This window comes from Chiroxiphia lanceolata, chromosome 21, assembly GCF_009829145.1.
Source record: "Chiroxiphia lanceolata isolate bChiLan1 chromosome 21, bChiLan1.pri, whole genome shotgun sequence".
NCBI classification, from domain to species: Eukaryota; Metazoa; Chordata; class Aves; order Passeriformes; family Pipridae; genus Chiroxiphia; species Chiroxiphia lanceolata.
Window position 1 is genome coordinate 764,601 of NC_045657.1, and position 12,900 is coordinate 777,500.

Consider the following 12,900-nt stretch of genomic DNA (forward strand, 5'->3'; position numbering starts at 1 on the left):
TTGTGGTTTGGGGTTTTTTCCTTTTTGCCCTCTATTTTGTTTCGTAAGGCCGCTTGAGTGTTCTGAATGAAATATTTTAGGTAAGTGGCAATTACTGTTGTTAAAGTGCTTTAGAGCTCAGGCATGTGGTATTTGGTCACAGAGCTTTCTCTGTGTTACAGCAGTTGCCCTGTGTGAAGCACCATGCAGCAGCAGATGTTCAATATTCTGCCCTGAGACACTAATCTCTTCGTGTTTGAAGTTTTTCCTGGAAATACAAAAACTGAAAAGGGTCTATAATGAGGTAGCGAAAGAGTTGGTGTGTAGAGGCAGAAGAAAATCAGTAACACAGTTATTTATGATGGGTAAAAAGAATTCCAAACCCCTTGTCTGGTTTTGTAAATTGATTAGTTGGAGTGGGCAGATGTTTCTGGTGTCTATTTTCTCACTGTCCTCCTGTGTGTAGTACTTGGAGTATTTGGCCTTATAGCAACTATGTGTTGTAGGGCACTGAGGCCTGTCTGTAGGTGTCTCTTGTGTTCTGCTGTCCTGGGACTCGGGTTTCAGGCTGTCCTCCAAGCCCACTCTTCCTTAAGTGGATCTCAACAACCAGGGTAACTTAAGTAAACTGGAGCAGAATGCAAATAATTCACCCTGAGTCAGTCAGGGTTTGTGTATCCCGAGAAACCTTCTGGAATCAGGGGTTTGGGCTATTTGTGTTTGGGGGTTTTTTTCCTAAAATGCTGCGTGCATTATTTTTTAGGTACGAGTGTCCATGAAACAAGATGGAGAGAAGATAGTACAGTGAAGTGGGGGACTTGTGGACAGAATGGCTTTCCTGGACAACCCGACCATTATCCTGGCTCACATCCGGCAGTCGCACGTGACCAGCGATGACACGGGAATGTGTGAGATGGTCCTCATCGACCACGATGTGGACCTGGAGAAGTTCAATCCCTCGTCAGCATATGGGGATAATGGGTCAGAACCACAGGGGAGCAACGGGGACACTCAGGGCTATGTATATTCCCAATCAGTCGATATTACCTCAAGCTGGGACTTCGGGATCAGAAGACGATCAAACACGGGTAAGGGATGTTTGCAGCAGCATCACCCTTTCTGTTCAGCCTCTTGGTCTGGCTCGTGTGGATAAATCAGAGCGTGACTGGCTTGGTGTCTGTCAAACTTCTCCTTTTGTAACTTCGAGGCCCTTTTGTAGAAGGACACATAATGATTCAGTTACTTCACTGTGCTGTCACCTGAGCTTTAATTGCTGTTTTACCTATTCCTGTACAGAGGAACATTGAGTTAGTCAGTTTTATATATTAAAAAAAATTCAAGTTGTAAAAGACATCAAATCTAAATCCAAAGTACACGAACAGCCTTTGATATTTCTATTGTTACTGTCTGGAGGGGTGTTAACTTTTGAACAGGATAGTTATTTTCTGAGAAAAAGTCTACCTAGTGAGGCATCAAATGTATCTGTTATAAAAGAGAGGAATGAAGTTTGATGTGAGCCAGTGAAGGGAATGATTTGTCTGTATTTTGTCTCCTGACATTTTATTTCTGAGAAAAACCTTGAGCTAGGGTTTAAGCTACGAAATTAGAAAGTTTAAGGGTGAATACCTTTGCAAAATATGCTCAGTCTGTCATGACTGGCAGAAAGCTGCCCCATGTGGTGTTTTATATCAGGGATATCCAGACTTCTACTTAGATCTGAGGAATACTATGAACAGGCATTCTGTGATGTAAAATACAGATGAGAAGGTTGGTGTAGGGTGGTCAGTACTGAGCTCTTTTTTTCTGTGTTTCAGTATATCTTTTTCCAAATGGTTTCTGCAGGTATTATAACACCACCTAGAGCTCAGAAAGCACCTCTGTGCTCTGGCTTGCCAGGAGATGTGTGCGGTGTTGGAGAGACTAAAATGCCTTTTACAAGTAGGAAGTTGTCAAAAATTCCAGGAAAGCCAGGGCACTGGAGAGTGAGATTTGGAAACAGGCTGAGTTCCAGCCCAAAGTACCAGGAAGGCCTGGTGGGAATGCAGGGTGCCAGGCTGCCAGTGCTGCCTGGGGCTGGGAGAGTTCCCTTGATGGTGGAGCTCGTGAGGAAGGAGAGGCAAAGTTTGAAGTTTTATAGAATTGCTTCAGAAACATAACTCTGAAGGGAGCAGACCATTTGAATTATGGATTGAAGCCCTTTCAGGTGCCAACTGGGGCCATATTCTAAAGTCATGACTGAGACACTAAGGGAGAGGATTTTCTGCCTGTTCTCCTGGCATGGCAGGTGGAGACTGGTCTGTGTGAGGTGTTGGGTGTGGGAGAGCAGCAAACTCTGGGTCCTCTGGTGAGGAGGAACAAAGGCTCAGCTCATACTGGCAGTTACTGAAGCCTCAGTGGCATTTGGTCAGTGGCATTGTTCACACCTAAAGCTTTCACTGGCTGCCTTAAATAATTCACATTTCTGTAGGTGCTGATCATTCCTTCTAGTTTGGTGTTGCTGTAGCACAGTCCCACAGTACATGGTCCTTTGTAGTCAGCTGTAGGGGGAAGAAGAGGATGGAGTCAGTGAAGATGGTGACTGTGCTTAATTAAGTACATTTGTTTTGACAAGGGGTGAAAATATCAAACAGGGTAAAAACATGCCTTATTCTTCCTTCTATTTGTGAAGTTTTTCCTTTATCCCTTGTTTACATATTGATCTAACAGATCTTTTATGATGGCCTGTTTGGAAAGAAAGGCTTTTGGAAGGTAATTTTGAGTTACAGTCTGGACAGTAACTGAAAAAATGTGGGTTTTTTTTTCTTTATATCTTTATATTTTTCTTTATATATATGAAATATGTATGCTACAACAGTGTTTTCCCAATATTTAAACTTATGAGGAGACATACTTTTCTTATTTCTTTAAGAGGAAGCTACCTAGAGGTATTCAGGTTATCATATCGTGTTGACTTTAATGGGAGATACTTATCAAAGTCCCCATTTGTGTTTGTACCTTAAACTGCCTGTTACAGCTGTTAAACCACAAAGGAGTATTTTTTCTCAGTTCCCTGGTTGAGAGTTTTTATGGGGGCGAAAAGACCCCTATTTTTATGTCCACAATTCAGTTTAAAGACTTAAATGTAAAAGAATAACAACAGAAGGGATAGAAAATATTTATTAATGTTTTCTAATTACTGGAAGGGATCAAGGAACTCAAATTGTATCTAAAAGTCATCAGAGTAATGTAGCATTTTAGAATCTCTTCTGCAAACCCATTTTAGTTAATGAATTATCTCAGTACATCAAAATTGCTAACATATCCAGCAAATTGTTTCCTTCAGGGGTCAGCATTGTTAGTTCTCCTTCCCAGTCTAATCTGCTTATTTTGAGTGGACACTTGGTGACACCCGTGCTCATCTTGGGGTCATTGTCTTGTCTGGCCTCCCTCAGGTTTGTTCCCCAAGGAAGCTCTTGCTGTTAACAAAAAGGTGATTTAAGTTGTTGTCTGGTACTGTGGGCTGCAAGTTCTTTGGTGTCAGAACTATTTGGGGCTTTTCTTCCAACCATATTTTGAAGATGGAGTCAAAATATACGTAAAGAAATATTATATTCATTTTAGGATTTGACTAATGTTGTGAAGATACAAATCATTTATTTTACTACCTATAAACTGTTTCAGCCCACTGAAGAAAAAGCTGTGCTAATTTATATCGCTTTGACATTTTATAATTTTCATGATTTTTAGATAAAGGATTTTATATTTAAAACTTTAATAGTCTAGTCTGAGTTCATTTATCTTTAATTTTTGAAACGGGTAGAGTAATTCATAACAGTAATTTTATTCCTGTAATGTAATATTCACTTCAGTTCATTTGTGCATTAAAATTCCTTTAAGACCGTTATTAATGATTTATATAATGAAATGTCATATTAATCACAGAAGTTTTCACATTTTATTATTCTCTTCCATGTTAATACTATCTTTATGATCTCTATTAATGTTTTATATCCTCTAATTTCAATTATAAATCAAGAACATTTTCATGTTTTTGTTGGTATTTGCTTTTCAGGGGTGCCACCTTTAAAATTTTATGACTTTTTCCCCTACATATGCAGTATAAAACATCTTTATTCATATAAAGGTAGTTAATTATGTCTTTGTTTATAGTAAACTTTCATTGACAAACTTATAGTTGTAATATTTCTTTTCAAGCTCAGAGACTAGAACGTCTGCGGAAAGAGAGACAAAATCAAATAAAATGCAAAAACGTTCAATGGAAAGACAGAAATACTTCTTGCTCAGGTAAAGGAAAAGGTCTTCTATTTTGCTACTGGTTTTATTTCTGCCTTCAGTGGGTGCCACGTTTGCAGTGTGCAGTTTTCCCTGAAGCTTTCCAAGCACAGGAGATCCCAGTTCCTGGGGGTGCTCTCCGGGGGCCGGGACCAGGACGTTCCACAGTGTTAACAAAGGCAAAGGGAAGGAGAAAGTGTTTTAAACCCAGTTTGGTCTGAAGTACCTGGAGTGGCTGCTTTGTCTGTGGCACTCTGAGGTGTCACCCCGGGGTCTGTGCTCTCTGCCATCCCTCACATCACCTGCTCCTCGGGCGGGTGCTGGCCCAGGGAGGGGACCTGGGGGTGGCAGAGCCACCGGTGTCACCTGGGAGTGAGGGGACAGGACTCTGCTCCAGGAGCAGGTGCTTGGCAGGTGTCTGCATTCCAAGTGCAGGATCAGCATCTCTGTGTGGCTTTCCAGCCATTCCCAGGGGTGTTGGTGCACAGGGTGCGATGAAGGATTTTGTGGAGTTTATTTCTATGGAATATTTTTGTAGTTACTTTTTCAGATAGGGTGAAAATCCATAGAAATAATGAGTGTATGTATGATCTACTTAAATACAAGCATAATAAATGCTGCCTTAGCTTATTTGGCCTTTCCTTGGTAAAACTATTATCAGTGATTTCTCCAAAAATATTCAATTCTTTTTTTTTAATTATATAATTAAGTATTTGTGACTGGATGTTCTACATAGTTTAAACTGTAATATATGAAATTAAAAATCTGTCTGAATTCTCCTATTTTAGAGCTCGGGCTAGTCTCTATTTCTGTTGTGTTTGACACACATTCAAACCTTTGTATGGTCTGTCATGCCTACTTCTTTCAAAATTTGTGTATATCTTAATGAGGTCCCTCTGTAATCTCCTTTTTTTGCCTAAATCCTCATATCTCCCTGGCTGTCATTTGCAGAACCTTCTCCAGCACTATAATATCTTTTTCAGAGGAGTGAACAAAGCTGCTCACATGAGCAGCACAGTTGCACTAATCCTTAATTCAGTGTTCAGCTGTGGTGGATACCTCTGTTAATGCATTCTGAAATGTTTTTGCCTTTCTCCTTCTGCGAGCAGAGTTGTAGGTTTTAAAGGTTAATCTGCCATAACCTCCAACTCTTTGCTCAATATTTTATAGCATTTGCCCAATGATGATGCAATTCTCTCTTTCCTCTATCCTGGTTGCTGTCCCTGCACACTGACCTGACTCACACTCAGGTTCCTGCAGAGTCTTTGCCCCTCGTGTCATCCCGTTCCTGTGGGGTTCTCCACCACATCTCATTCCTTTATGTTCTGCCCTGCACACAGACATCATCTGGCCCCAGCAGTGAGAGTTGTCCCCTCTGAGGAATGTGCTGAGGTTGCAGGCAAATAGATCAGTGCCTGCCTGCTGCAGAACAGATTTAAATAAAAAAATAAGTTATGTAGAAACTCCAGGCACTCGAGGTCTGTTGGCAGAGCAGATTGTCCTTCTCTGCTTAGCCACCAAGATCTGCATGAACAACAGCACTGCAGGAAGAGGGCTGGAGAAAGAGGAGCCCTAAAGGGTATTCACTGCAGCTTCCTCTTCACCATGTGTGTGTGAGAGGCATTGTCCACTCGGCTCCTTGAGTTTGGGGTTGTGGAAAAATATGTGTGAAAACAACAACAGACAGAGCTGTTCTCGGAGGGGAGATGTGGCTGTGACCGTGTTCACCTGTGCTTTAGGCAGAGTTGAGCCTGTGGTTGACACTGTGCAAACCAGAAGGATGCTGTTATGTCATGTGTCACTTGTTGTGGAGATGCCTCACTGTAGGGAGAAAGTCTCACAAGTCTCCTACAGTGGGGTGTGTGGCCATCATTGGAGCCATCTGGCAACTGAGTATTTTTTGTGATTCCTATTTCTTATTACTGTGTTCAGAAACAAAAGTACCCAAACCAGGGTTAAGGCAAGTGAGAGACCAGTAATTTTGTATGTGGTAATGAGGAGGAAAAAGGACTATTTATCTACTGCTCCTGTGTTGGCCTGTGCCATGAGACAGGCTGACTGTTGTGCCAGGGTGGGTGAGAAGGATAAGGTGGCAGTGGTGTGTGGATTGGAAAAGAAAGCCTCCGTGCCTTTGGAGTTGGTCAGGGGGTTATCACATACAGGGACATTTCAGGGAGGGTGACTGTTCTGCTGTGCCCCAGTTCCTGTCACCTTCCTGTGCATCAGTTTTTCAGTAAAACAGAAAGAATGTTTTGGCTTCATGCAGTGAAGAGATCAAATCATGTCAGTGAAGAGTTTGGGTCCTGAATCACAGAATAGCTGGAGCTGGAAGGGATCTCTGGAGATCAACCAGTCCAACACCCTGGAAGGCAGAGTCACCAGAGCAGGTGACACAGGAATGTGTACAGATGAGTTTGGAATGTCTCCAGAGAGGGAGACTCCACACCCTCCCTGGGCAGCTGTTCCAGCGCTCTGCCACCCTCCAGGGAAAGAAGTTCTTCCTCATGTTGAGGTGGAACTTCTTGTGGTTTAGTTTCTGGCTGTTTCTCCTTGTCCTGTTGCTGGGCACCACCAAAAATAGTCTGGCACCATCCTCTTGAAATGTAATACAGATATGCATGCAAAGGTTACTCCTTTTTATAAAACACTGTGTATTTTCAGATGAAAGGCATTGCATTTATGTCTGACGTAGGTTCATTTCAGAGCATATAAAATGCAAATTAACAATGTATCGAGGGAATCTTTCCAAAGCCTTGCACTCAGCCTGTACAGAGTAGCTCCTGTAGCCAACACACTCACCAAAGCTGGAAAATCCGTATAACATAGACTAAAGTTTCCTTAGAGACAGAAGATAAAAAGCTTACTTTTTCACTTGAACCAGTAAAACCATTATAATGGATTCCAAGGTCCTTTCCAAATGCCCAACAAATATCAGTTGAAGATAATACTCCAGCATAATGATAATTGAGATTTAAAAAAGAAAAACAAACACCAAAACAAATAGGTATTAGAGCTTGTTACCAAAAAAACTCAACCTAATGGGGTAAAAGTGGCCACATTTAAAGGGATTAAATAAAGCTTTTTTGGTTAATTGCAGCCTCTCACAAGCCTGTTGGGGATCTCTCAGTGCCAGTATTTAGCACCTCTGCCAACTGCCTGAATTTTCAGGCAATCTGCTGATAAAAATAAACTGAGCTTTTGACTAGTTATCATTTGACAAGTTTTAATTTTACACTCTAAGAAATAAACCAACTCCCTGCAGACCAATTCCCAGGTCATTCCACCTTGGGAGCAGGTCCCTTCCAACTCTGCGTATTCTGTGATTTCCCTGGAGCAGCAGGATGGAAATCTGTGAGCTGTGAGGGAATCCAAGTGCAGGAGGGTCGGGCTGGGCGAGCTGGTGTTGGTTCTCAGGCAGTGATTGATGGAGGTTGGGGGCTCTTGGTTCCTGGAGCAGGTGTGGGAAACCTTGTCCAGGTTCAGTCCCAGTCCCTTGCAGATGAGACCTGCTGGTACTGATGTGCTGAACCACCCCAGGCTCTGTCCTGATTTTATAGTGGCCGTGTAACATAAGAAGCCCTAATTTTTAGGGTTTTTTGAAAGTATACCTGTAAATTTGGAATTAAGTTGTTGCTGGAAATTCAGCTGCACAGTTTCTTCACATAAAGAGAGCTGCTTGTCCAAGAATTTTATGAGCCTTCACAGACCACACAAAAAACTCATGAACTCACATCTCCTTTGTTTTTAGAAAGCTTTTTTTGTTTTTATTGTTCAGACTGTTGGTCTGGAATGGTGGTTTCAGGTTTGATGTTTTTTTAAGGGGAGGCCATATCCAATCTACCATGAGAAGTAAAATCTGCAGAAATGGTTAGTTTGGCTGAGGTGCAGTGCCCAGCCTGGTGCTGGCAGCACAGGGACATTGTAGTGCGTTGTGGGGCAGTGTGATCCTGTCCTGTGGTGTGGCCAATGTCACATGCTACGGGCCCAGTTTGAACTGCTTTTGCATGGTGTGTTATAGATGTGTCAGCAGTTCTTTTTCAGAGTATTTCCTGTTCATTTAGGAAGAGGTAGGCAAGCAGAAAGACAAGGAATGTGTCATTCTCTTGATTTTTATCTTGACTCAAATGGAACTTATACTGGTCAGTTCTGTTCTCTGTATGGGAAAAATTCATCTTTTCCTCAGCCTAAACAGTAGCATTGTTCAAACATCTTAATGGTTTCATATCTTTGGGCTATGAAAGAATGGTGGTAGATCCCGCCCTGCTGAAGCATTTGTTGTTTTATATATTTGATTTTGTGCTCCCTTTTATGATATTATCTCTCTGTGGTAAGAGCAGCCTCTGTACATCTCCTCATGCAGCGCCTCTAATCTCTTTTCTGATCTGCAGCCGAGGAGCTGAGCTCCCTGTTTGAAAAAAAGAATTTCCGAGTGAGGTCTCCATGCTCCGGGAAGCAATCCATCCTGTCTGTGCGGCTGGAGCAGTGTCCACTGCAGCTCAACAACCCCTTCAACGAGTACTCAAAGTTCGACGGCAAGGTCAGTGGCCCAGGGGGTTTTATCTCAGGTCCAGGGACCCCTGCCCTGACAGTGCCAGGCCTGGGGCAGTGCCCTGGGCACTGACTTGTGCAAACTCTAATTAGGCTTCATAGCAGCCCATCAGGTATTGCAGGTGGTTATCTGGGACCATGCAAATGTGACAGTTCCAGGTTCAGTGGGACCATTTCTCCCCTTTCCATTACAAAATTCTGGCCTTAGAATTGGGCTTCCTTACCTTGCTGTTCCCTTCTCCAGCAGGTTAGTGAGGTGCACCTTTAGTGTGGCAGAGTCATGGGACATCTCTCGACAGCTGATGGTGAGACCCTTTGTATAAATGATTGGTTATTTGGCATTTAAACAAACCTGTTTTGGCTATCCACATCAGAGCACTTGCTGGATATTCCATGATTTATGTCTTCATCCTCAAAGTGCTCCAGTGAGAGTGGGAAAAGCCTCTGTCTGTTTTGAGGGTGGAAAACTGAAGCATCAATAGGTCACTGTCTGGGGCAGAAGGAAGCACTAATCGATGTGTTTCTGCACGAGAGCTCATTTGTGTAACACGGGGAGGAGACTGGCTGTAAACCTGGTAGGTCAGTTCATTCCTTGGCCACATCCAGTTCAGGAGATGGATCTGATATCACTCAGTAGTGGATAACTATCTTCCCTGTACTCCATATTGTGAAATATTTTTCTCTGTCATCAGCTCCAGAAACTGAAATATAAACGTTGGTGTGATGGATCAGTGTCGTATTGTTCCAAAACAATTATAAATACTGCACAGATCTGTTTTCTGCTGGATTTGTTTGTGGAATCTCCTGTGGGAGGATGAAGTTTGAGCTTCATTACCATTGTGATGGAAGAATTTTATATTCTGTTGAATATTCTTGAAGTGGAAAGTCAGATCTGTAATTCCACTGGAATATCTAGGAGTATCTGGAATATTTGGGAAATGGTAACCTTTGAACTATGAAGTCCATGTACCAAAAGCTCCTCTATTGTGATTTTGTTCTTATGAGCATATAGCAGTTAGTGCTGACCAAGGTTTTCACAATTCCTGGCCTCACTGATGGGTGACAGCAGCACTCTCATGCTGACAGCAACGAGAGACTGTTTTTCTAAACTCCAGGTTTGCTGTTCTTGTGCCACAAAATTTCAGTTGGGCAAGCATTTAATTGTACTTCCAGCAGGTGTGCACAGAGGAAGTAAAAATAAAATACTTCTGTATTAAGAGAATGCTATGTAATTCAGTCATGTCCAAGTCTTGTTTCTCAGAAACCTGAGGAAGTTTGAGGCATTTTTCCTTCTCTCTTTGACAGTCCAAGCTAATTTTTACTGTGTTAATAGAAATTGTAGTTGACTATAATGAACACCTTCATTTTTCTGTATTGAAGTCAGATACTTTTAGCAGGTGTTTAGTCCATTGGAAGGGAGTTGCATTCTACATGTTAGTTTGAGATATTAATGAGATACCTCAATGTCACTCAATTTGTGATCTACAAATCAAAATACCTTCTCCACATTCCAAAATACTTGAATGGGCATTTTGTTGGAGTATAATCTCACTGTAGTAATTTTCACACCATAGTTTATATTACTCTGGTTAAGTGTGTCAATGGTTTGCTTACAAAATTTGTTCGCTATACTTCTGTATGTATTGTCTAATTTAAATACCTGGGTGATCATCTGAGATAGAGAAGAAACATAGTACAATTGTGAGTTATTTTACTCCAGTTCTGCAGTATTTTCAGACATTAATATAGAACCGAAAACACTGAGATTTTAAAAATTATTTTTAATGGAATATCGTAGGTCTCATATTTATTTTTATTGATAGTAGATGAGCAGTTTTTCACAGAAATACAATTCTTTCAGGGAATAGTGCATGACTTATTTACATAATTAACAGAGCTGCATATCTCTGGGGGAAATGATCCATAATTGGGGAGAGGCGGGGGGGTGAGGAGGGGCTGGGGGCCTAATTAAACATGTCTTAAAAACACCCTACTTAATTATGTATTTACTCAGGGGATCACAGTGGCTCTGAAATCTTTACGACTGTAACCAGGCCCTTGGTTTATGCACAGTTGGGTTTGGTAGTGCAGGTTTCAGGGTGTTCAGTAACACTCATTTTTGAGCAGAGCTCAGCGCTGCTGTGTCCAGCTCTTTGTCCGTGTCTGTGCTCCTCATGCTGGCTGGTTCCACTGCTTTCACTTACCCCTAACTCGGGTCCCCAGCTGACCTGAAGTAGAATAAACCCTCCTCAGGGGTCTTCCTCCCTGCCCCCCAACATCTGATGTGTTATTTTCAGCTTTCCAGTTCAAATCAGAACACCCTGTGAGCTGTGATACCAACCAGGCCAGGGTAGTCAGTGCTTACATCCTGCAGGTGTTTTCTGCCAGATTTAGTGTCTTTTTCATAACCACTTCTGTGATTTTATGAAATAGTAAAATTTTAAAGCACTCTAATTTCTTCCTGTCCTGATCAGTTCATCCATTATCAAAACAGTAGAGAATATTTCTTATGAAATGCAACTACAATGGAGGCATTCTAAGCAGCTCAAAAATTCACACAATTTGCCTCATCACTACTCAGGACAGATCTGTGGATTCCTGTACGTTGTAAAACTTCAGCTCTTAACTAAAGCCATACACAGAGTAAATAACAAAAGCCATAGTAAAATAAAAAAGCACACAGTAACTGCTCTTCACTCTTTCTTCAAGTTTTTCCTTAAAATAGTTAAAGTAAACCTCAGCCCTGGATGTGTTTGCGTGTTTTGTAAAGCACATGGGTTGTACATCTTGGTTAATAAATCCTGTAAACTCTTTCTAGGAATATTGTATGAAAAGAACCTTTAATTCTTTAAAATTTCTGCTTTCACAGCTAGTTGCAAATGGAGTTGGAAGAAAGTCTGACTTTTCTGAACTTACAGAGTTCTGTAGGTTTGCTTGACTACTGGAGATAATTTAAAAAAAAAATGGTCCATGTAATTTTTGACTGGACAGATGCTAAAAATCCTATTGTGAGGAATATATTGCTACAAGGTTTCTGGTGGCTAATTTTGGTAATGGGTTAAAAACCAACAATTTCTCTTGTAGCAACTGTTTTAAAAATGATGCTGTAGCAAACATGGGGGAAGGGATAATTCATGAGTGCTAATTGCTAGGCTGTTAATTTTCGTAAGTGTTGATAGAAGCAGTTCCTTAAATTAAACTTTGTTTAAAATGTATCAGGGGAAATATTCCACAATGTCGGCCCGAAGTGAAAATTAATATGAATGCTGTGGCAATTAACACGTACTGGTTAATAGCTTTTAGCAGCATTTTGGGATGATAGTCCTTAAATACATTTTTGCATGCTGCTCTTGTTTCAGTCTTGTTTGACTGTATGCTGCATAATCATGAACAAATGTTTTGCACAATCCCCACTATTAAATAGTTTTACTCAAAGAAAGTAGATAAAGAACTTAAGAAGAAGCAATACTGCTTTAATTAATATGGAAAATGTGTAAAATAATTAATCCAGGATTAAGATCTCTGTGTGGAAAAAATACATTTTTTTTATTTAAATATTTTTTCCCTAAGCTGAGTTGAATGATCCTCATTTGAATCTGAAATAAGTTTGCATAGGGGTTGTTTTTAAAGCATTGGCTTATTCTGCCAGTTGTAGTTGTTTAAAAACCACCTGCACTCTAGTAAGACACTTTATTCAAGTGTCTTTGTTTCAAGATTTTTATGGTGTTATCACTCGTGTAATATAACATATATGTTAACATATGTGATATAAAAATGCAGGTTCAGTATTTAGAATCATGGAATCATTAAGGTTGGAAAAGACCTTTAAGATCATCATGTCCAGCCATCAGCCCAGCACCACCTCCGTGCTCACCACTGACCCGTGTCCCCAAGTGCCACATCCACACATCCTTTAAACCCCTCCAGGGACAGGGACTCCACCACAGCCCAGGGCAACTGTGCCAGTGTTTTACAGCCCTTTCCAGGAAGAATTTGTTTCTACCCTAAACCTCCTGTGGTGCAACTTGAGACCCTTTCCTCTCATCCCGTTACTGGTTGCCTGGGAGAAGACACCAATCCCCACCTTGCTACCCCTCCTCT

The 12,900-nt window shown here is 41.3% G+C and overlaps 1 protein-coding gene across 4 annotated transcripts in view; it reads left to right on the forward strand.

Moving 5' to 3' along the window:
* Positions 1-12,900, forward strand: part of MAPKAP1 (MAPK associated protein 1) — an 89,471-nt gene that overhangs the window by 9,505 nt on the left and 67,066 nt on the right. For all 4 annotated transcript variants that reach the window (XM_032708401.1, XM_032708402.1, XM_032708400.1 and 1 more), the window contains 3 exons: positions 743-1,067; positions 4,174-4,263; positions 8,640-8,788. In XM_032708401.1, the coding sequence (XP_032564292.1) occupies positions 809-1,067; positions 4,174-4,263; positions 8,640-8,788 (498 nt within the window). In that variant the 5' untranslated portion in view covers positions 743-808. The remainder of the gene's footprint in view (positions 1-742; positions 1,068-4,173; positions 4,264-8,639; positions 8,789-12,900) is intronic.